Source organism: Hydra vulgaris, chromosome 07, assembly GCF_038396675.1.
Source record: "Hydra vulgaris chromosome 07, alternate assembly HydraT2T_AEP".
Lineage (NCBI taxonomy): Eukaryota > Metazoa > Cnidaria > Hydrozoa > Anthoathecata > Hydridae > Hydra > Hydra vulgaris.
This window is the reverse complement of record NC_088926.1, coordinates 14,782,501-14,806,500: the sequence shown is the minus strand read 5'-3', so window position 1 is coordinate 14,806,500 and position 24,000 is coordinate 14,782,501. Positions and strand designations below refer to the sequence as shown.

The following is a 24,000-nucleotide window of genomic DNA, read 5'->3' as shown; positions in this document are numbered from 1 at the left end:
ACTTCCAAAATTTTGTTTCCTTGGAGTCGTTAAAACTCACGCCACCGTAATTCTAATTGTAATTTTAACATTTGATTTTTAATTTTTTAATATATGGCTGATGATTGCCATTAGGCATAAAACTTAAAGTTCCACAATAAAAGTTTTTTCTTTTTCGCTTTTAATTATTTATATATATATATATATATATATATATATATATATATATATATATATATATTTATATATATATATATTTATATATATATGTATGTATGTATATAAACAATTTTAAAATGTATTCTACAAAATAGAGTGCTCAATGTTCTTAAAAGAATTCTTTAGAATTGATTACTTCTGCTTTTTATAAAAATATTTTTAAAGGGGAGATTTAATGTAATTATTATTTGAGCTCACTTGATTTCATAGTTTTTTTGGAGAAACTTATTTTCGTGCCTGCATTTAGAAATCAATTTTGATTTTTTGTTTAATAAACATTCTTGGTTCGCATGTGTAATTATTTCAAATTTTTCTTATAGGCATAATATGCATTTTTGGATATATTGTTATTTGCAGGTGCTGTTTTAAGGGTGGAACATTTCAATATAAAATCATCAATATTGTTATCTTTTAATTCCCATATGTATCTTAACAGCATGGTGTCTTTGAATACGTTTTATTTTTAAAGGATTGCTTATGATTGGCAAAACATTTTTTCTATTCACCCTCTTTTAAGCCAATATTTTGTTTATCAGGTACATTCTTAGAGGAAACAACAAATTTATATACCACATTTTTTGATAAACAATTTCCACTTATTGGACAATCTTTTTTTGTTTGTTTACAATTACAATTTTCTGTCGTTTTTTCATTTAGGATTTCTTTGTGTGTGTGCTTCATTTAAAAAGTTGTGATAAAATATCTATTGAGTATTTATAAAATTCTATGTAAAAAAACAAACAAAAAAAAAATCTTAATAAAAGTTATAAAAGTTTTTATTTTTAAACTTTGAATAAATTAATTAAACTATTACTTTTTTCCTGATTTTAAGTTTTTAATTAAATAAAATTATTTTCATTTGATATTAGGTATTTAGTAAATAATTGAAGGATAACTGTTTAACAACTCATGGTAGGTATTCACTTCAATAAAGGTGTCCTGTTCTGTTAATAAAGATGTCATATCCTGCGCCTTACAGGATGTGCTTTTTTAGGCAAAGGCTATTTGGTTTAGTCATTAATTAGGCATTAGGCTATTGGTTGAGAAAGACTAGAGATGGTTTCTTGATAAAAATACTTATCTTGGGCAGATTTTAAAGCATCTGGCTACTGTCTTATAAAAGGCAAAGACTTAAGTGATAAACAGAATCCATCTGTTGACCAGCCTTGCACCCCTTCTTCATGTATTAGGCTGGCGTAGATGTAATATTTCCAGTTTAGGAAGTTGAATGCTGGATCTTCTTGACCTAATGCATGAGTTTTGCCTCTGTCTGTTTTTATGACTAAACAAATCATTCTATTATCTCCTAATGAGAGTACAGCTCAGTACCGTTTTTTGGTTCTGAGGCCAGCTGGTAGTCAGGTTTCCTGAACTCTGTGGTAGCTCTCAGAGAGGCTGATTCTATCAACAGCTATAAAATATCAAAGTACTAACAGTGCCATCCTGCACACAAATGTTCGTACTTTTGGTGTGCATTATTGAGGATCCATTGCTTGACATTCATATTACTCCCAACTAAAGATCTGACTCATCTAACTACTGTTCTTTAGTCTTCTTCCTATCATAAGCAAGGTTTTTGAATCTTTAATAAACAAACACTTAATCTCTCATCTTGAATCTAATAACTTACTTTTTGATCATCAGTATGGATTTTGATCTTCTTGTTCTACAGCCGATTTGCTAACAGTAAAAACCGATAGGTTTTATCGTACTTTAGATAGAGATAAAGAGGTTAAGGCTATCTATTGCTCTTGACATTTCTAAAGCTTTTGATAAAGTTTGGTATGCTGGTCTTCTCCCTAAGCTTTCTTCTTACGGTGTATCAGGTAGCATCTTTAAAATTATTGAATTCTTCCTTTCCATTCATAGTATAAAAGTTGTCTTCAATGAACAGCATTCTTCTTCATATCCTGTAACTTCAGGGCTTCCTCAAGGTTCAATCCTTGGCCCTATACTCTTTAATTTGTATTAACAATCTTCCAGATATTCTCACATCTAAGATGGCATTGTTCGCTGATGATACTACCATTTATTCTTGTCTTGATAAGAAGCCAGCACTCTCTGATTGCTTGGAAAGGGTATTTGAGCTTGTAAAGGATCTCACTTCTGCTACTGCATGGGGCTCATAGTGGCTGGTAACCTTTAATTCAGATAAAACCCATTTTTTTTCAGCCAATTATTACCTCAATAATTTAGATCTTCCTATATTTATGAACAGTGATGTACTCGACGAGTCATCTACCCTTCATCTTCTAGGATTAACTCTTACTTCCAATCTTTCTTGGAAACCATATATCAAATCAGTTGCAAAATTAGCATCTGCTAAGGTCGCATCTTTTTATCGTGCTTGACACTATTTACTCCGGATTCTACTCTTTATCTCTATAAATCTCAAATCTGCCCTTGTATGGAATACTGTTGCCATATCTGGGGCAGATCTTCCAAGGATGCCCTTTCTCTTTTAGACAAGGTGCAAAAACGCATTGTAAACATAGTTGGACCTGCTCTTGCAGCCAACCTCCAACCATTATCACATTGTCAAAATGTTGCTTCTCTTTCTTTTTTCTACAACTACTATAATGGGCACTGCTCTAAAGAGCTAGTATTTTTTGTGCCATATACTAAAATTTATTCTTGTGTTACTATCATGGTTTTCTTACTAGCAAGGTTTTTGAGTCTTCAATTAACAAACACTTAATCTTGAATCTAATAACTTACTCTTATATCATCAATATGGATTTCGATCTAATCGTTATACTTCTGATTTTTAACGGTAATTACTGATACGTTTTATCTTGCATTAGATAGATGTGGAGAGGCTAAAACTATCGCTCTCGACATTTCTAAAGCATTTGATAAAGTTTGGCATGCTGGTCTTTTCCATAAGCTTTCTTCATATTGTGTATCAGGTAAGATCTTTAAGGTTATTGAATCCTTCCTTACCAATAGTAGTATAAAAGTTTTCCTCAATGGACAGCACTCTTTTTCAGATCCTGTAACTTCACGGTTCTATCCTTGGCCCTATACTCATTTTAATTTACATTAACGATCTTTTAGAAATTCTTACATATAATGTGGCATTGTTCACTGAGGTACTACCATTTATTCTTGTTTTGATAAGAAGCATCAAATACATTATAATTCATAAATATAGATCTTGCTATATTTATGAATGACAATGTATTCAATGAGTCATCTATCTTTCATCTTCTAGGATTAGCTCATACTTCTTATTTTTCTTGGAAACCAAATATCAAGTCAATTGCAAAAATAGCATCTGCTAAGGTTGCATCTCTTATTGTATTAACTAATGATATAAAAACAAAAATATAAAATCTATTTTCAACTATTTCTAATTAACTAACCATCTAATGTTATTTATTATTATTTCTTTAGTTTGTTGCTGTTGTTGTTGCATTATTTATTTGTCCCTAATTGTTTTCTTTTATAGTTTTAAGTTTTTGATTACTCATTTGATAAAAACACGGTACAAATAAAAAATATATATATTTGTTCTGTTTTTTAGTTTTTTGTTCATCCGTTGTTGAAGTTGAAAAATGAAAAATTACCAAATTATTATAATTATGATTTTTTTTTTTCAGATCGAAAGAACAAAAAAATAAGATCATTGAGTCTTTTTATGGAAAAATCACTAAGCTTATTAGAAATAAAGTGAGAAATTTTTTTGTTTTTAATTTTACAGAATGTTATGTTTAACTTTACAGAATACTTATAAAATTTAGTTTTTACAGAATGTTGTGAAAGAAATGCAAAACTGTTTTATATACTGTAAAGTGAACCAATTTGGAATGCCATTAAAAATGCTGTTTAAGAAAAATGGTCCAAAACAAGGCTCTTCAACCATTGTTTTAAAATATTGTATGGGCAATATTTTTATTAGTTAATTATTAGGTCTATTGACAATATTGAATAATATATTAAGTTGTTTATCAGGTATAGATATACATGTGCCAGTATGTTTATCAATTGCTTATCAGATGTGGACATATGCTAGTATGTTTATCGGTTGTTTATCAGTTATGGACATATGCCATTATGTTTATCAGTTGTTTATCAGTTATGGGCATATGCCAGTATAAGCGAAAAAAAACTAACCAAGATTTTTTTGAAGAAAAATTTTTTTTAATGGGTTTTGAAGTAATTTCACTGAAGTTTAAAACCATATGTCCACTTTTTTAATATTTATCATTTATTTTAATTTATTTTGTCCTAATTTATTTACATTGAATATAAGTTTCATATCGAATCTTAGTTTATTTTATTCTTCTTTCCCAACAATTTCATATTCAGACTTATGTCATTATAATGGTTAAACAGCTCTGAAAGCATTTTATCATTTTTTAATAAAATGGAAATACAAACTGTATACAGACATATATAATATGTCTGAAATACAAACTGTATATAAACATATATAGAAATAGAAACTGTATAATGACATACTAACCTAACCCTTACCCTGTGTATATGTTAAATCTGATATGTATCCATTAATGATGCAATATATTCAGATATATCCAGAAATCCAAATATATCTCATAAAAAATGACTTTAGTTTTAGACATGGACACTGATTCTCCCACACCTTATCCTTCTTAAACACTGTTTTTGAAAGTTCTATCTTAATAAATCTAGCACATTAAATCAAATATTTTATAGTTCAATTTTTTACATTTTTTACCACACTTGAATCTGACCCAGTTTTGTGCTTTTTCTTTTATGAAAAGTTATTTTGATATTATCTTTATGTTTTAAGTTGTTTGTTTTAATTCATTAAAAAATAGATGTAAATGCGTCGATTGAGAATTAAGTTAAAAATTTGGATTGATTCAATAGTTTTGTTTATCATGTTATGTCAATTTTTTTGTTTTTATTGAATAAATATTACAATAATATATAATAAATTACATTTCAATAATAACTGCTATCAATACAATAAAGTTAAAATAAAATTAAAGTATAAAATGTTAATAATATTTATATTATTTGTTATTTTGCAATTTTTTGTTACTCTGTATGTATTAAGTGGTTGTTACTCTGAGTGTTTTTTAACTGAATGAATAGGATATTTCAATCTTATATGAAATTAAAATAAAAGTATAAAAGAATAATGTTAATATTTATATTATATATAATAATTTTTTTTTTGAATGATCGAATAGACTTGTATTATTTGTATTTTGAGTTATTGTTGATCTGTATCAGTGGTCAGATTTAAAAAACCTAATAAATCTGTTTGCAGACAAATATCTTTTTAGTATCTCCCTCTCCTACCACACACCTTCTCCACACCCTCTGTCAAAAAATAGAATTCTGGATTCTATCTGGATACATTAGATAGATTATTTTCATTTAAAAGAGTTCAATAGTAAAAAGTGGAAACAAGATATAGCTACATTTATACTATAATGAATTTAAAATAGTTGTAAAAATTTCCAAATTTAAATTTTATTTTTAGTTTTTTGGTTTTTTTTACTTTGCTATCATCTGCATATTTTTTCTTAACCACATTTTAACAAACAGTTCAGACTTTCATGCATCAAACAGTTTAGAGTGATTATTTCTTAACCACATTTTATCAAACAGTTCAGACTTTCATGCTTCTAATGGTTGATGGTGTATGAAATGTTTTTTTTTGGTGTATGAAAAACTTTCATGCTTCTAATGGTTGATGGTGTATACTGAACTGTTTCATACTTTTAATTTTATTTCATTTAATATGGTTCAGAGTTTCATTTTGGAAATATTTGCAATTATTTTAAACTCAATATAATATATATGAATAAAGTAATAACCTATTTTTATTATACTTTTTATTGTTATTTATTTTAATCTAACTTAAAGCCATTTAATTAACTAAACAGCTTATTTTTCCTGAATACATTAGATTTTTTTAATGAAAACCCTTATTCAGTTTCTGCAGAACTAATTGTTACAGTATTCATGTTTTTTGCTTATTTTATTGATTTTAAAATTATAAAGTTTTTTTAATTAATAATGACATTCTCCATAAAGTCATTGAAATCAATGCTGTTATTAAGAATATCTGCAAACCTGAGCAATTTCTCCTCTGTGGCTATCTAAAGAACCCCTATCTCATTAATGTTTCAAGCAACAGACTCCATGATGTTAATAACTTCAAAGAGTAAAAATTGGTGCCACATTTTATATTATTTGTTGCCAATAAATGGTTTTTGTTATCCATTAACATTTTTTCTCCTATATGAAATGATTGTTGGCATCTATTAAAAATTTTTCTCATATTAGAAGGAGGCTATTGTAAACTGTATGCTCTACAAATTTTTTATTATTTTATTTTTTATGTTAATTCTCCACTCCAAGGCCATGAAGGCCACTACAGTTGAGGAGACTACTTTATTTGTGAATACAACCCTATCTCGACTATAACTTCGAAACATAAACCTTAACGAACAAGGCCACTGCGCGGAGAAATAAGTTGAGCGCAGTATTACCAGGGACCTGGAGGGGATCAAACTCTGAACTTCTTGCTTATAAGTTGAGCGCTCTACCACTACACCACAAGCATCTGAATTTATGAATTAGTTTTTCATATTAACCTTTATTTTCTTTAATGATTTTTATTGGTTTTCTATATATATATACATATATATATATATATATATATATATATATATATATATATATATATATATATATACATACATACATACATATATATATATACATACATACATACATACATACATACATACATACATACATACATACATACATACATACATACATATATATATATATATAACTTATTTTAAAACTATATTCTCCTGTTTTGTTGTTAGTAACTGAAATGTCAAGATAATTTAATGTATTGGTTAAGTTGGCAGATTCCATTGTGTATGGAATACTTTTATGTTGTTTATATAGTAGATCTACAAATCGTGAATGTATATCATCAACATATTTTTAAATGATTTGACATAAATATTATTGTAAAAACCCACTGAAAGAGAATTACTTTCATGGTACTCTAAAAAACACTCAGCAACTACCACCATAAGAACTAAACCCATAGGTCCAGAACTTTTAAGCTCATGAATATCATTTTTACAGAAAAAATAGCAATAAGAAAGACAAAGTTCTAAAAGTAATCTGATCTCCTCGAAAGTTAATTTAGATATGAAGCCTAAAAGATTTAAATAGATATAAAGCTCTGAATTTTTCCTAATCTTTCAATTAAAATATTGATTGCATCTTTCATTGGGACCAAAGAGTGCAAATTAACAACATCAAAGGAGACCTGAAACTAATTCTTGTAAATTTCCCATATACTTGCTTTATCCACAAACCTCATTTAAGTTTAGAGTGGATTGTACCTTTAATGATTATAGTGGGTTATACCTGGTAGAGATGTCTAAGTGTATTGATAATGGTTTCAATTAACCACTTATATTTAATTAAACCAGAAAAAAGCTATCCAATGCTGTTAATTTTTTATGCAGTTTATTTCATATTTATTATTTCATATATACTATTTTCATATTTCTATGACCTTTGTGTTTTTTTTATGTTTATGCTTATGTTTACTATTTTTATTTTAATAACTCAAAAAAATCTTTATGAAATAAAATACTTGTATTTAACCTAATGTTTCTTTATAAGGATTTAACTAACTTTTATATTTACTTAAATCCTTATAAAGAAAAATTTGGAAAAATTATTACTATAATATTTCTAAATTTGTCAAAAGAATAAGCCATCAGTTAGTTTGTCAGTTTTTCAAATTAACTAGTGAAATTTCCTTTGGATTGTCTTTAACAATTTATAATTATAAATTTAAAGTTACAAAAGTTAAGGATTTTACTAAAATGTTACTGTAGTTGTTATCTTTAGTACAATCAATAAAGTTCATCTATGATCTGTTATTATTTATGGACTCAATAAACTACCTTTCCAAGTCTTAGTAAAAGTTGAATCAAATTTAACTGGACTTCAATTTGCGTTTATTAGGTTTTTTCTTTTTTAAATTGACACATTCTAGTTTTAAATTAAAATTTTAAAAAACTGCATTAAAGGGCAGGTATTGAATTTGGAGGAGTTAGTTTGAGAAAATAAAAGATCTATGTTTAGGAAAATTATGGAAAATAAAAAACTGTGTTCAGGGATGTTTTATCTAAAAAAGTTATAAGTTTTATAATGATCATGAAATCTTTTATCTTCTTTTTTTTAATCTGTTACATGTTAAGTTTTAAATAGTAGGAGTTTTAGAATGTAGGGGAAAGTTGGGTAGGCCCGGACACTTAAGGAAAAAATAGTTTGTACACATGCATTAACAGAAAACAAAGTATTAAAAGACTTTTTTTAAAGTATAAACATTTATCTATCAAATTAGAAACAAAAAAATAATAATTGAATACCCTAATTATATACTAAATATAAAAGAAAAAATATTAAAAAAAAAGGCATGTTTCCAGATAGGAGGGTAGCCCTGGACACATAGTTTAATCATGGTTCTACTTTTTTTTTTACTAGTGTGACACAAATATAATATATGATTATTTAGCATTGGACTGTTTTTAACACATTTTTTAAAAAATCATCTTTAAAAAGTGCCTCTGATATATAAGGAATGGGAATGAAAATGTCATCATTTAGAAATGTAAACAGCTTTTTATTTATGAAAATAAACACTTTAAAAATACTTATTTCAAATCTAAGGTCTTTTTGTTGGAATTAAATGAATTACTATTATAGGTTTGTGTATTATATTAAATTTATTAATGTTTATACAAAAAAAGTTGCTTATTTCTAATATGTAAACAAGTTAAATTGTCCGGAACCACCATCCAAACATGTGCCCAATACCACCTGACCATACCTCATTAACAAAAACTAGTTTTAAAACCAATGAATTATATGTTAAACATTTTTTTTTTTTAATGACTATTGTAAATAAAAATTTTTAGTCAATAAAAAATTATTAGTTGACATAAAAATAAGGTATAATCATGTGAATCAAATACATTGCTCTTCTGGTGGTGGGAAACAGTATCTTCCACTCCCAACCAATCGTTTTGTCATATTATGATAGATATTTTGCATATGTCATATTTTCTCTCAAACAATGTTTTTATAGTATTTAAAATTATATAGTTTCTTTAGTTTAAGCTGTACATCAAGTTACCAGCCATCGGGGGCTACCGGACCTTCCCTCTAATGTATATAGAATGCAAGTTAAATTTTATCTTTTCTAGAATTAAAGTAAAGTTTTATCTTTTCTAGAATGCAAGTGAAATTTTGGACAAAGTCTATGACAAGTATGCAAGTAATTTACAAAAATCCAAAATGGTGGAGGAGTTTTATGGTCATGAATATACAATACAAAAAGTAAAATAGTAATTTACATTACTATTAATTTACATAAATAGTAATTTATCTATAATTACAACCGAGTCTTATTAAAAAGGTAGCAATGTCTTACCCAGTCTTATTAGAAAGGTAGAAAAGTTAAATTTGAAAATTTGACTTCAATACAATCTTCTTATTTATTATTAAAATTTGTATATAAAAATTTTGTAATGATAGCTTTTCAGCACTTTTACGTATACATTTTACTGGTTTTCTTATATGATTTCAAAAAATGACTATTTTGTAAATATTGCATCGAGTTATATGTTGAATATAGTATGTTGTTTTTGTAAATATTTTTTTATGTTTTAGGTTATTTCAGGACAAACTGTCAATGAAATTCTATCTGTAGATGGAAGTGAAAAAAAGAAAGCAATTCTAAAACATATGAAAGAATCACTAACTGCACTTTGTCAAAAGTAAATGATCTACATTAATAGTTTAATTGATTACAATTTTCAAAAGTTTCATACAAAATTTCAATGCAAAAAGTTCAAAATATCTTTAAATTTTTCTTTAAATTTAATAAGTTATTAAAAGTTTATTGTTTTTTTTATAAAAAAGTTTATTTTATAAAAAAAAAAGTATATTGAAAAATCTTTTCAAAGTTTTTTTTATAAAAAAGTTCAAAGTTAATATAGAATAAAATTGTATAGTTAAAAAAAAAAGAAAAATATTTGTATTCCAAGTTGTTGAATTTTTTTATTCAGAAATTGAATTTTATTGAAATTGCATTGATTTATGATTTATAATTTTATTTTAGTATTAAGAACCATTTTCTGAGAAAACCAGGCAAAAGAATTGTTAGCTCAAAATTGATGCTCAATTTTAGTAATGCTGAATGATTGAAAAAAATCTGTGCTTGTAAACTTTTTTTTTTTTCCAAATATTTGTAGTTCCTGAGTTATAATCAGTCAAACTTTTGACCTTTTAACACTTGGAAAGTCATTCTAGGGATTTTATGATTTTTAAACTAAATTTAAAGGCAATGAGACAACTGCATCCTAAGTTTCTTTTTATATTAGAGAAGTATAGGTAGAACTTTCGAAGAAAAAAAATGAAACTTTTTGGATAGGGTATCCCATTGAAATTTTTATGGTTTAAAAAAATTGAGGGAGCATTGCTTACAAAAATGTTTTAACTAGTGTTCGAAAATCAGCCATTATGCAAAATAGGAAAAGTTCCTAGATTAAATGTATAGATTTTCTATTACTCCCTAATACCATTCTTTTAATGAAAAAAAAAAAAAACACTTTGGGGGTAGTATTGCATTACTGAAAAAACTCCACAACAAAAAGTTATACTTTTTGTATATTTAAAAAAAACCCGCAGTGGAATTTTGTCTTTATCTAAATATCTCATTGTTTGAGTCAATGACATAGATAAGATTTTTAGATGCTTTAAAAATGATACTTTCAAGTATTATGCAAACTTCAAACCTAATATGCTTATGCTTAATGCCTAAGTATGCTTGTGCTTATGTCAAATGAGAATGTTTTGCAAAAATATTGTGGTTATTAATTTAGTTTATTTCGCTGTTTAAAAATTTATACAATGTACAACTATAAAAAAATATATATATATAAATGGCTGGAGCAAGAAGAAGGCAGTAAAAATAATAATAAGATATTAATAAAGAAGATAGTAGAAAAATAATAATAAGATAATAAAGAAGATAGTAAAAAAATATTTTAATTACTCATTTGTACCTCACATTTGGGGTAGCTGGGGTGATTTTTGTAGGGTTTTTTGGTTCCTAGTCTCCAATTACGTTTTAAAGGAAATGATAGAATTTCACAAATGGTTATATTGTCTTTGTACTTTATAGCATTAAGTTATAGCTGACAACTTAAAATGATTCTTGACTCCAGAACTATACTTCCTACAACTCACCATGACTACAGAACTTCACCAACTCACCTACAACCATCCCTGACACCAACTCACCTACAACCATCACTGACACCAACTCACCTACAACCATCACTGACACCAACTCACCTAAAACCATCACTGACAACCTAATAAAAGTAATAATGATTTTTTCTCAAGATAATTTGAAAAATATTTAAAAAATTGGATTCTCATTTGAAAAAATTAAACTTTATTTGAATTTTAGTTATGCAATCAAAATTATTGATTAATGTTTAAAAGATATTTAATTTCAAACTGAATGAAAATGAAGTATTTCATTTATAATCCATTTGTAATCAGGTATAATTTATAATATAGTAGAACTTTTTAGCAATGGTAATTCAACCAAATTTTTCATCAACGCTTTTCAGATTTTTCAACAAGGCTTTTAAAAGCAAAAAGTTTTTATTTTTTCTGTAGACAATCACACATTAAATGTTTTTTATAATCAATGATATCTTTTTCAGCAATTTTAGTATCATGAAATGTATCCATGTCAGTTGAATTATCTGATGCTAATCTTTTTAATTCAACATTTGCTTAAGATTTGTCATTCTTGACAAATCGTGTCATTAGATGCTATTCTGTTGGAATTGTTTGTTGGTAAAATCACTGAAAGCAAGTATTGGACAGTGGACTAAGATATGTCACACTGCAGTTGAACTAGAAATTAGTTTGCTGTGTTTAAACATATTACTTTCTATTCTTGTACTCCAAAAATAAATCTTGCAACAGAGAAACTATTTATATCTGCAACACTAGTATCATCTAAAAAATTTCGTTAAGATGTTTTAATTGCATGAAATATTTGCCACAAATTGTTATCCGATAATAGAGAGAGTAATTCTCCCATCTGCTAACTTCGTTATAAAATGCAATTGTATGATGCATTTTCTGCAGTCAAAACTGGACAAGATATTTTTAGCATTACACCATTTGAAAAACTGCACAAGATATTTCCACCACACACCATTTGAAAAAACGGAACGAGATATTTTGAGTCAAATTTAATTTTTATGACTCATTATGCAACATCTTGGAGAAGGCTCCTGTTAAATATGAAATCAAGGATATACTCTGCTTTTTTTGACCTAGTCAATTTTGCATAACTTCTCTTTCTACAGGAATAGTTATACCTATCTAAATGTTCTTTATTGTTTGTACCTGGACTATCTTCAGAGTATCTAAAAACTTTAATATTTCATTTCTCTTTCTTCCTAAATTTCAACCAGTTTTTTTTAGATATACAGGTACCATATCATTGTCTGAAGTTTTCAAAGATTTATTTAAAACATTTGAAATCTTCACCCTAATCTAGGGAAACAACTTCAAAAACCTTTTTGTAAGCTGTACCTTGGCACTTTTAAATTTTCTTCTTAAATTTTTTTTTTTAACATTTCTGAGGTTAGATGTTTTTTTATTTTATTTTAAGATACCTTTTTATTTCTAGATATATTTTTATTTCTTTATCTGAATGAAGAATTAAAAATATGAATTTTTATTTCTTCATCTGAATCTGCTGTTACCAGTAGATGTAGCTCCTTCAATTTTTTCTCCAGAAAGTAAAATTTCTTACTGCTCAAAATCATTTGTGTTTTCAACTAAATCTTTTATAGTGGCAGTATTTGTTTTAATTTGAATTACATAGCAAAATTAATTATGCTGACTAATTCAATTACTCCAATTTACCATACTTTTAATGCAAAAAGAAAAACTTAGAGAGTAATATCTCATCGTTGAAATAACATTAAGCAAAGCAATACTAAATATGAATTAACCTGAAGTTTGTTGAACAGAGTCAGGTAGTTGATATTGATCCGAAGCAATTTTGTATGGACAAAAATGATGGCGGTCCAGTATCAGCACTCATACTTAATTTTACATCGACATCAAGACTGAGTACTTTATTCTGAACTATTCAGAAGTAACTAATGAAATGCTTAATAAACCTAACTGAATGTGTAAATAAAAAAATAATGCCTAAAAATAATTATATATATTCAATAAACATCAGGTTTACATTTTTACTATTTTATAAATTTTTATAAAATTTCAATAATGTGGTATTATCTCTCTTTCCCCCTCCCCTCCTGATGTTTTTTTTAAAAGAATGGTACTATAGAATAATATAAAATGTATATTGTAAAGTCGTGGTAGAGCTCTCTTTGATTTCATTGTTTCGTCTATGATCCAATTTTTTTCTTATTTGCATCAATGATCTTTCTGACAAAGTTACTTATAAAATCTTTAAGTGGCTTTATTTGGTAATGATGCAATTATATTTGAAACATGATATATTTATATTTGAAATTTTTATAACTCATCAAGTCTTCTTGTTGTTAAACTGTTTAACTCTGTTAACTATATTTTAGCTCTGTAGCTTTTCTTCTTTTTTTTCTAGTCCAAGTTAAATAATGGTTTGTGATTATTTTTTTTTAAGCAAGGTAGTTTTTGCTTACTATAACTTTAATTGATTTAAAAACATATTTTAAATTAATTAAAGGTATCAACTGTATTCATTATATTGCTCTTGGTTCTTGTTTTTTTATAGTCAAAAATTAAAAAGCATATTATATAGTGTGGTATTTTGACAAATTTTATCATTAAACATTGTGGAAATTACATAAGTTATTTACTTCAAATCGAACACTAAAAAGCAAGACTAGAATAAAGATTAAATCTTTTTCTTTTAATTAAAAGATTACCTTCTTAACTCGAAACCATCATTTATCAATGTATCTAAACTCGCTGCATTAATGTCTATATATCTGTCAATATATGTATGCATTAATGTCTATATATTTATGTCAATGTGTACAAAGTTTAAGCGGTCCCTAATGTTATCAAAAAAAAAAAAAAGATCTTTAAAAATGTTTAATTATAAACAGTAGTTCTCAAAGTAAGAGTATACATATAACACTTATAAATTAAAAACATCTCATAGTCCAAAGCAAACTAAAAAACTATTAGCTTATAAACACAATCTCTTCTACTAACCAACATATGTAAGACTCCCTCTAAAATTAGATATGCTAACCATTTAAAATCCTTCTGTATTTTAAAATATAAAAACTATTATGTGCTGTCAAAATTAAAATATGATTAAAAAAATCTTGTGGTTAGGTTTAAATCTGCTTTTGACAGTGACCCCTTGGATTTTTTTTAAATTTTAACCAGTGGTACCTATTAATGAAACATTAAAAAATGCAAAATTTGAGCTCCCAAATCCAAACGGTTCAAAAGTTATGATGTTTTGAAATTCAGCCTAAAAGTTCCTTTTTTTTATGAAGTCCGCCATTATGGATTTTGTAGTTGTACTTTTAATTGAATAATTTAAGATCTAGTGGAAGAATGTGGCTAAAAATTGGTACCTGACCATTTTTGAGGGTGCTTAATTCAAAAACGTAGATAAAATAGTGAAATTTAAATTTTTTGATAGTTATTTTTTTATTTTAAAATGGCCAGTCAAATTTTTTGCTCTGTTACCATGGGTTTCGCTTTCATTAATTTCCGGAGTTGCCCAAGTCTCATGGATTCGATTTTTTTTCAAATGAAGTAGGTGATCCTAGGGTATCTTTATAAAAAAGATGGTTTTGGTTTCTTAAAGCATAATAAAAATATGTTGCTTTGAAATTTAGACAAAAAATTTCTTTATTTGGCCTCTATTCTCTATTATAGATTTTATAGCATTACTTTTTGTGTGAATAATTTAAGTTCTAGTAGAGAAATATGACTGAAAATTGGTACCTGACCATTTTTAAAGGTGTTGAGTACAAATATGAAGAGAAATTAACCCAATTTCCTAATATTTTAGAATAATTTTTGAATTTTAAAATGTCAGCAGTCCTTTTTTTTTCTTGTTAACCATAATTTGCATTTCACTTATTTTTGGAGTTGCCTTACTCTCATTGTGAAATAAGATGTTGTGGAAAAGTTTAGGTCTGAAAGAAACTAAAAAATTATATTGCTTTGTATAACTTGCATATTTATGATCAATATTTTCAAAAGTATACATGGAAATATAATTTACTATACAACACATTGAAAAAATAATTTCTTTTTTTATTATTCTAATAATTAGGTATTATTTCAAAATATTGGTTGCATGCTAAATTTTCAGGTTACATGCTCAAATGTTGTGTTAAAAAATAAGAAACTAAAATGCAAACTTTTTTGAACAATATTAAAAACCTGCTTTATTGAAAAAAGCTCAAAAATAAAAATGAAAAGGAATAACCAAATATTACTAAAATTGAAGTTTTTTATATCATTTAAATAATGAAAGTAAAATATTAATCAACTTTCACTGAAAAGATAAAACTTGTTCAAATAGAGTTTTATCTTCTTTTGAGATTTAGTACTGATGCCCAGAAGATGTTGAAGTTGTTTTAAGAAGAGAAATGACATTCATTCTTGGCACCCAGCAATTATCATCCCACTTTGGCCAGTAGTACAACCAACTTGGAAAATGTGGATGCATAAACTTTACCATAAAATCATCATTCTCTTTATCAACTTCAGAAACCATACCAAGCCAGTAAAAATTGTGACATCATAACATTGTCAATTTTAATAATTTCATGTTTTTTGAGGAAGTCAAATGTTAGAGCAAAGTCATCATCATCGGATACCCTTTTCATTTTTGTAATTGAATGAGAAGATGTTATAAATTGATGGAAACTTCTTGTCCCAGGAATAATGGTCGCTATTAAAAGTCTATTAGTAAGTTTGTTTCTTACTAGCTCCATTTCTTCAGCAGTGGCGTACACAAATGTAATCCCACTGATTGACTTTTGACAGTATTCAAACATTGCTTAAGAAGACAGTATATGACCTGTGGTTGGACTCTTCAAGCTAGCTGTTGCAACAAGCCTTTTAACAGTGCTACCTATTCCATCGTATGGAGATTTGCCATGGCTTGTTGTAAAGAAATTCCAGATGCAACAAACAGAAATATCTTGAGCGTGGTGACATTGTAAAAATGTTTGCAGTTTTTATACTGCCCTGCACAGCCATCAGAAAAATAATGAATTTTTGTAATTGCAGGACAAATATGGGTTTTTATATGATTAATGGTTTTATGCATAACTTCATTGATAAATCCGATATCGTGATTCAAATCATCTGAAATTACACAAAAAGAAGATATTTCCAATTTCACTTTCTTGTAGTAGATAACAACTGGATGAGGGGAACATTGACTCTTGCTCTAATGTTAACTCTGTATCTTGTACTACAAAAGTGTAATTCTCTGCAAAATCTGCCAGTACAATAGCCTCATCAATACTAATTGTTTCTTTGAGATGCTTTAGATAGCTAGATTGTGATTTTGCTATAAATGAATGAGAAGTAATATTATCAAGTTTTTCTTACAGGAGCTCTATGAATTCATTTAATGGAAGTTTTATTGTTAATAGTTCAGTTCTATCTGTTGTTGTCCACTGTTTGAAATCCACTGACTGCTCATTTTCATCACTGTCATATTGCTCTTTTGGATCATCATTTTGTGTGAGATACTGCTGGAAATAATTTTGGGCAGCTTGTATGCCAGGACAACTATTGCATCGGTGAATGATGAAAACTTTAGATTTTCTGCTACAATCTTTTCAATTCTTTTGGTCGTGTAAAAACTTTGCATTTTGAATTTTGTGTTCAGAAATTAAAAACTCTTTTGCTGCTTTTCTGATAGACCAAGATTTTGGGGTTAATGTCAAAATTTGAAGTTGATATCTTCTGTTAGAAACCTTAAGTTTTTATTTCATGCATTCTACAAGGAAGTCTAGATCGCCAGCTTTGGTTTGAATTTCCTTTAGAGCTTCATTTTTTGGAGCAACATGATCAGATTTGGTTACATCCAGAGCAGTTACAAGCTTCTTAATAAGTGCTTCTTCAACTTGCTTTATCTTTCTCTTTCCAAGTGAAGGCTTGTTAGAGGTTTTGGGTAAACGAACTTTTAGAGGAGACACTTCAACTTCGCATAAAGTACTGTTGAGCAATGATTTTGTTGATTCCAGTTTAATTTATTTTTCCATATTATCTTCAGTTAATTTTATCTCCAACTCACTTGATTTGGAGATAAAATTAACTGAAGATAATATGGAAAACTTCTGATTCTTCACTTGATGCTAATTTATGTCTGTATTGTGGACAAAGTTTTTTACCTGGAACTACAAATTTGCCTTTACTGCTTAGGTACTTTGCTGTGTCCAAGTTGATTTCACAAAGACTACCTAAAAAAAGAGAAGAACTCTTTTAATTTGTATAAAAATTTTAATAAAACCTTAAAAAAAGTTTAAAGTTGTATAGCATTTAATAGTGCACTTTCAGAAGTCAGCTAAAAGGTTAAATATAGCTAAAATAGAATTTGGCTGCCAATAATTTTATTATTGTAACTCACAACATTTTCACAAAACCAAAAGTTATGATTACTATAAATACCTTTTATAACTTTGTTATGAGTATTAAATGGATTGCAGCATCGTGTTAATTTAGTTGTATAACGCTTCAAATAAACATGTTTATGATGGAGACAAGTTGTTGGTTTGACATTTATTATTGAGAGCCCAGTCCTCCACATTAATATTTCTCTTTCATATTCAGGAATATCTTTGAAAGGTTCAATTCCCAGCAACGATGTCTATGTTGTGAGATGACATTCACTTTCTTGGTTGATTCCAATTGAGCACTGTTGGCTGTTTGCCATGACTAAGAAACTGAACTACCAAACAAGATTTAATTATTTAATCTAAAATTAAATTTTTTTTTTAATTGAAATTTGTTATTGTTAACTGTTGTTTCAAAACTATATTTAGATGGCATAACTGACGTCCCAAAACTATATTTATACATCACAGCAGGCATTGTGAAACTATATTTTTCACGATAATTCACTTCACAAAGTTTTGTTTATATATCAAAACCAACCTTAATAAACTGTTTTACACACCACAGTTGAACCCATGATAGTCAGGCAATTTGTGAAAATGTTACTTCATTTTATGGTTAAGAAATATTATACCATTTTATAATTCAAAATTTATTCTAAAATATTAGCCTCCTCTTCTGTAGCGGTCTTCACGGCCTTGAGGAGGTGAATTAACAAAAAATATATATGTAAAAATATCTACTATAGCATATTTATGTGAGCTCACTTTTTTACTTATCTAAATTGATACAGGTTTTTCAGAAAAAGAAGAAAAAAATAAAGAATAATGAATGAAAAGATTGCTGCCCCATGCCAAACCCTCAGTTGATGTAGCAGCAATTAACTGCGAATCAGGCTATTTGTCAGTCGATGTGTGTACTGAAGCCCTTGGCAGCAGGCTATATCAGTATGGTGTCACACTGTTCACCTAAATCAGCAGTATAAGATATATATATATATATATATATATATATATATATATATATATATATATATATATTCTTTACTGTATTTTGCGTTTATTTTTAATTTAGAGATGTAGTCACACACAGTATAATACATAAAGTTCTTTTTCAATTTTTTACTTACGCTGATCTTCAGCAAAAAATCGTAAGTTATAGATTGTAATTGTTGTGTGCCTTATTCATTAAATTTTTTATTGATGTTCATTTAGAGTTTTTATTTTTCATTAAAGAACTTATTTCTTTTGTTTTGATTTTAAGGATTTGATAGAAATTTTAAAAGAAAATGTTATACACATATTGCATACTAAAGATGGAGCTAGAATTGCTATGAATTGTTTTTGGTTTGCTTCAGTTAAGGTTAGTATTTTTTTTTTTTTATGTAGATTTTTTTTTTTTTTTATTCTTTCTATTATTTGTTTTAGTATTAAAATCTTTTTAAATATTTTTTTCTTTTGTTTTTATTTTCTATTGTTTTAGTATTAAAATTTAGATTGTTTTTTATTATTTAAGAAAATGTTAAAAAAAAATTTTTTTGGTAAACAACAATCTTCTAAATAGTTTAAGTTTTGTTTTAAACACGAAATAAATGTGAAAGTAGAAAAACAACTAAAAAAAAGTACTCCTCAATTTTTATTTCAACCAAGTAATAATTTTAATACAATAATATCAGAAGATCAAACATTAAAATAAAAAATTAATTATTTCTGTGGTTCTAATAAAATTTCGAGCTTTTGCTTTAGTGGTACCCATAAGCTTGTGCACAGAATAAGAATCAAAACTATTTGATCCTTTTTTAAATGATATTTTAATATCTTTAATGTTTCTGCAAAGCTTTTTTGTTTTTTTCATTTTTCTTTTAATAATAGGCCAGTACTTTTCAATAGCTCTCGATTCTGGGCTGTTTGGAGGATTTTCTGTTTTAGGCACAAATTTCACATTATTCTTTTTATACTATTCCATAGCTAGTTTACAATAATGAATTGAAGCTAAATCAGGCCAGAACACAGGTCTGTTATTGTGTGATTTAATGAGAGGTAAAAGACGTTTTTGTAAACATTCCTTAACATATATTTGACCAGAAAGTGTTGACTGAGAAATATAAGGTGCTGATTTTTTCCACAACTGCATGTAGCTCGCCAAATCACAGCTTTTTTTAGTGAACTTGTCATGTTTTGTGTATTTAAAATTTCTTATCTGCTTTTCCTCTATATTTTGCAATATAATAAACAGCACCAGGAATTTGTTGATGATCGTACTTGATATAAGTTTCATCGTCTTCAATAATACAGAATTTTTTAGAAATAAAATTGTCATCCAACTTTCTGCCGCGGTTCTTGCACTTTTTTGTTGAGTTTCAGAACGGTTGGGCACTTTTTATGCTTTGAAAGAATGAAAACTATGCTTGTTTCTAACTTTTGCAACAAAACTATGAGAAAGTCCATATATTTTTGTGTGTTTCCTTCATGAAAGGCTTGGGTTAGTCTTAAAACTGTTAACTTGTTTTCTAACTAGTTTTAAATCTTTAAAACCTTCCTTTCTTCCACCACCAGATTTGCGTTTGATCGATTTTGAGAAAAATGTTGAATAACATGACTAACGGTGTATGGATGTATTTGCAACGATTTTGCTATCAAATTGTTGCTAACTATTAGGATTTTGAAAATGTTTGTGCATAATTTTTTCTCTTACATCTTCTTTTGTCATTTTTAAAACTAATTTCAAGTTAAATCCAAAACCTAACATATTTTTTTGAAACCATAACACATTGTAAACAAAATACAAAACAATTAAAAAGATTTTAATACAACCACTGGAAAAAAATGGCGTGCTTATTCTTTCACACTTATTTCGTGTACACGCTTTATGTTAAGTTTAAAATCAGGTGTTTTCAAAATGTACACAGTTCATACAACCACTACCTGAAACTCTTCCTTCATATTTCAGAGACTCCACACAGTTTCTCCGCATTCTTTAAAATTAACCACTATGGCCTCACAAATACATCTTCATCATTGCTGACAATCTTTTCTTTGAAAGGTTTGAAAGAGAAACCATTATTCTATTCGTAAAGTGGACAATATAAAAAGAAGTATAGAAAATGCCTGCCCATTGGGGTTTGAACTCTGAATCTTAAGTTCATGATGCAGCGTGCTAATCCACTGTGCTATAGTGTCAGTATGCATACTACTAAAAAATAAGCTAACAAATTTTGAACAATTTATGGCCTAAACACTAGACAATAATAAATTGAAAACTGATAAAATTTTAAAAGCAATATTCAATGGATACATACTCAGTGCCTACCCATTATGCAGCAAAAATCATTTACAAGATGAGATAAGTTTCTTAATTGAAGTGTTTGCTTAAAATGGGTACTATAAAAAAATGCTTAAAGAAATTTCTTATCAGGTTCGAAAAAAATGTTTAGCAAATAAAAATGAAATCCAAACTCTAATATTCTTCCTACTATCTCTTTACCATGGATACCAATAATTTCTCCCATTGCAGCAAAAATCATTTACAAGATGAGATAAGTTTCTTAATTGAAGTGTTTGCTTAAAATGGGTACTATAAAAAAATGCTAAATAATAAGATAAGACAAAGATTCTCAAAAGATAAAAAAGTGTTAAACTGGGAACAAATTTGTGATTAATTGATAAAAGACTGTTAATGTTTACAGGTGTAATGATGTAGTGCATTAGTATGTCTGTTAGGTCATCTGATATGGTCTAGTTATGTTTTTTTCCACCTTCAAATCAGGTGAATAGAAAGCTAAACACACTCACTTCTTGCGCTTATGGGCTAGAATATCAGAGCCAGACTTAAGACCTACATAGTGGATTTCAATTGATCGAATGCACACATTAGTCACTATAGGTCACAAACCGTCACATAAAGCCAAATCAGCTACTACCCTGTACTGGTGTGGAATGATGTGCTATGAAATGAGATGTTGGATTCATTACTTCATTTGTGGTGCGCAATGTTGTATTGCATTTTGATAATGGTGACAAAGAATATTTATCCTTCTCTCCATGAACAAACTTTCTTGAGATCTTAAATAGCTTCAGCAAATGAACTTAACACTGACTAATAGTTATCGAGAAACGCTTTAGAAAGTTAATTCATACTTTATAACAAAAGAAATATCATTTATGAAAAGAATCCTTCTAAAGAAATGCGCTTCTCCTTTCTTAAAATGAAAAAAAAATTATTGGTTGGTTCTTATTATTTTCATCTATGATGGAGAGACTTACTTTTGGGTAAGGGATCGTTTGTAAATTATGTAACACAAACTTTCATAATGAACAAAACAGAAAAGATCAAAGTTTTCCTTCACAGAGTCTTAATTAAATTAAAAAATTAAATTAGCGCTTAACTTAATTAAATTATTAAGTTTAATGAAAATTGCTGCGCAAAAGAGCTTAATATCTCCTACTTCTGTTTTTTAAATATATTTTGCGTTGTGTAATTTGTGGATGATTCCTAACAAATTTATTTATTTCTCAAAGAAGAAATAAATTTTGCTTTGAGAAATAAATTTTTAAATTTTAAACTTCTCATACATTCATACATACATACATACATACATACATACATACATACATACATACATACATACATACATACATACATACATACATACATACATATACACATATATGTACACACAAACACCTATACACATGCATACATATATACATAAATGTATGTTTGTATAAATTAGTGACAATTAAGCATATAGAATAGTGACATTGATAATAAATAAAATAAAAATCAGCAGATAGCACATAGTACTTCAAAGTGACTTATATGCAAAATATATATTTATGTATATATATGTACATATACCAACTCAGAAATTAGCTACTTGTAAAGATCTGAACTAGAATAAAAATAGTACATAAAACTACAAAAATAGATTACCTGCATCAAATATAACAAAATTAGTTAATCTATTTCTGTTTTTGGCTAGTGAGCAGTAGCGTTCTTATTTGCCAACATTTTTCTTGGTACATACATATGCACAACATCAAAACACCCTTATGCGTAAGTCTCCAAAATCTTGTGGCGTGTTTTTTTTTAACTCTTTTAATTAAATGTCTTTGTTTGATCTCATCCTTTATATTTTCTGCATATATGATACTATTTTTGTGTGCAAGGATCTGTCCCTATTTTTTATTTTTATTTATTTTTTATTTTACTAATTTATTTTAGTGTGTATTTACGTTAGGGTTTTGGCTGCTTGTAGTAAAGTTCTTTTTTACTGCAGTATGGAGCAGGCGTAAAACACTGGTAGTTATAAAAGCAATTCCGAGGAGAAGTTTATCACCACCACTACATAAATTAGAATTAAACAAAAGCATTAATGTTTTTTATCTTATACCTTCTATCATTTTATGTTTGTTGATTTTAAATATTGGTTTATCTATGCATATTCTCATATATTCTTATGTTACTTGTCATTCAATTAAGTCTCATCCTTTTACTATGACTGTTCCTAAGTGCTCCAAAAACTCTTATTCATCTAGTTTTTTTCCTCAAACATCAGTTATTTAGAATTCGCTTTCTTTATCTTGCTTTCCTGATTCAAATAATTTGCAAACTTCTAAGTTGTCTGTCAATCGCAATCTTGCTCTATAAATTTCATCTTTTCTCTTCCAGTAAGTTCCAACTCTAATAGTGGTTGCTTGCAGCCTTGTTGGAAGCAAAGATGTTGGAATATATATATATATATATAAATATATATATATATATATATATATATATATATATATATATATATATATATATATATATATATATATATACACACATATATATATATATATATATATATATATATATATATATATATATATATAGCTATTTTTTTTTAAGTAAGTTAAACTTTTGTAATTTTATTTTGTATTTGGTTACTTTTTTGTATATGTTGCTTAAGTTTGTGCTTATGTAATTAGTGAATACTTTTTGTTTATTCATTAAAAACAAGTTTTATATTTGCAATATGTACACAGGTGGCACAAATCTTATGAAAGTTGTCAAAAACAATAAAGTCAGATCAATTTTGCAGTTTGATCTGGTAAATTG

General features: G+C 27.4%; 1 protein-coding gene across 2 annotated transcripts in view; it reads left to right on the top strand.

The window, feature by feature from the left end:
• The window catches only part of LOC100214592 (pumilio homolog 3), a 43,467-nt gene that overhangs the window by 14,702 nt on the left and 4,765 nt on the right, over positions 1–24,000 (top strand). Inside the window, exons 6-10 of one of the 2 annotated variants that reach the window (XM_065801152.1) lie at positions 3,801–3,870; positions 9,481–9,585; positions 9,919–10,025; positions 18,979–19,054; positions 19,168–19,266. In XM_065801152.1, coding sequence (XP_065657224.1) covers positions 3,801–3,870; positions 9,481–9,585; positions 9,919–10,025; positions 18,979–19,054; positions 19,168–19,266 — 457 coding nt within the window. The remainder of the gene's footprint in view (positions 1–3,800; positions 3,871–9,480; positions 9,586–9,918; positions 10,026–18,978; positions 19,055–19,167; positions 19,267–24,000) is intronic. The other variant, XM_065801153.1, reaches the window with a different exon arrangement.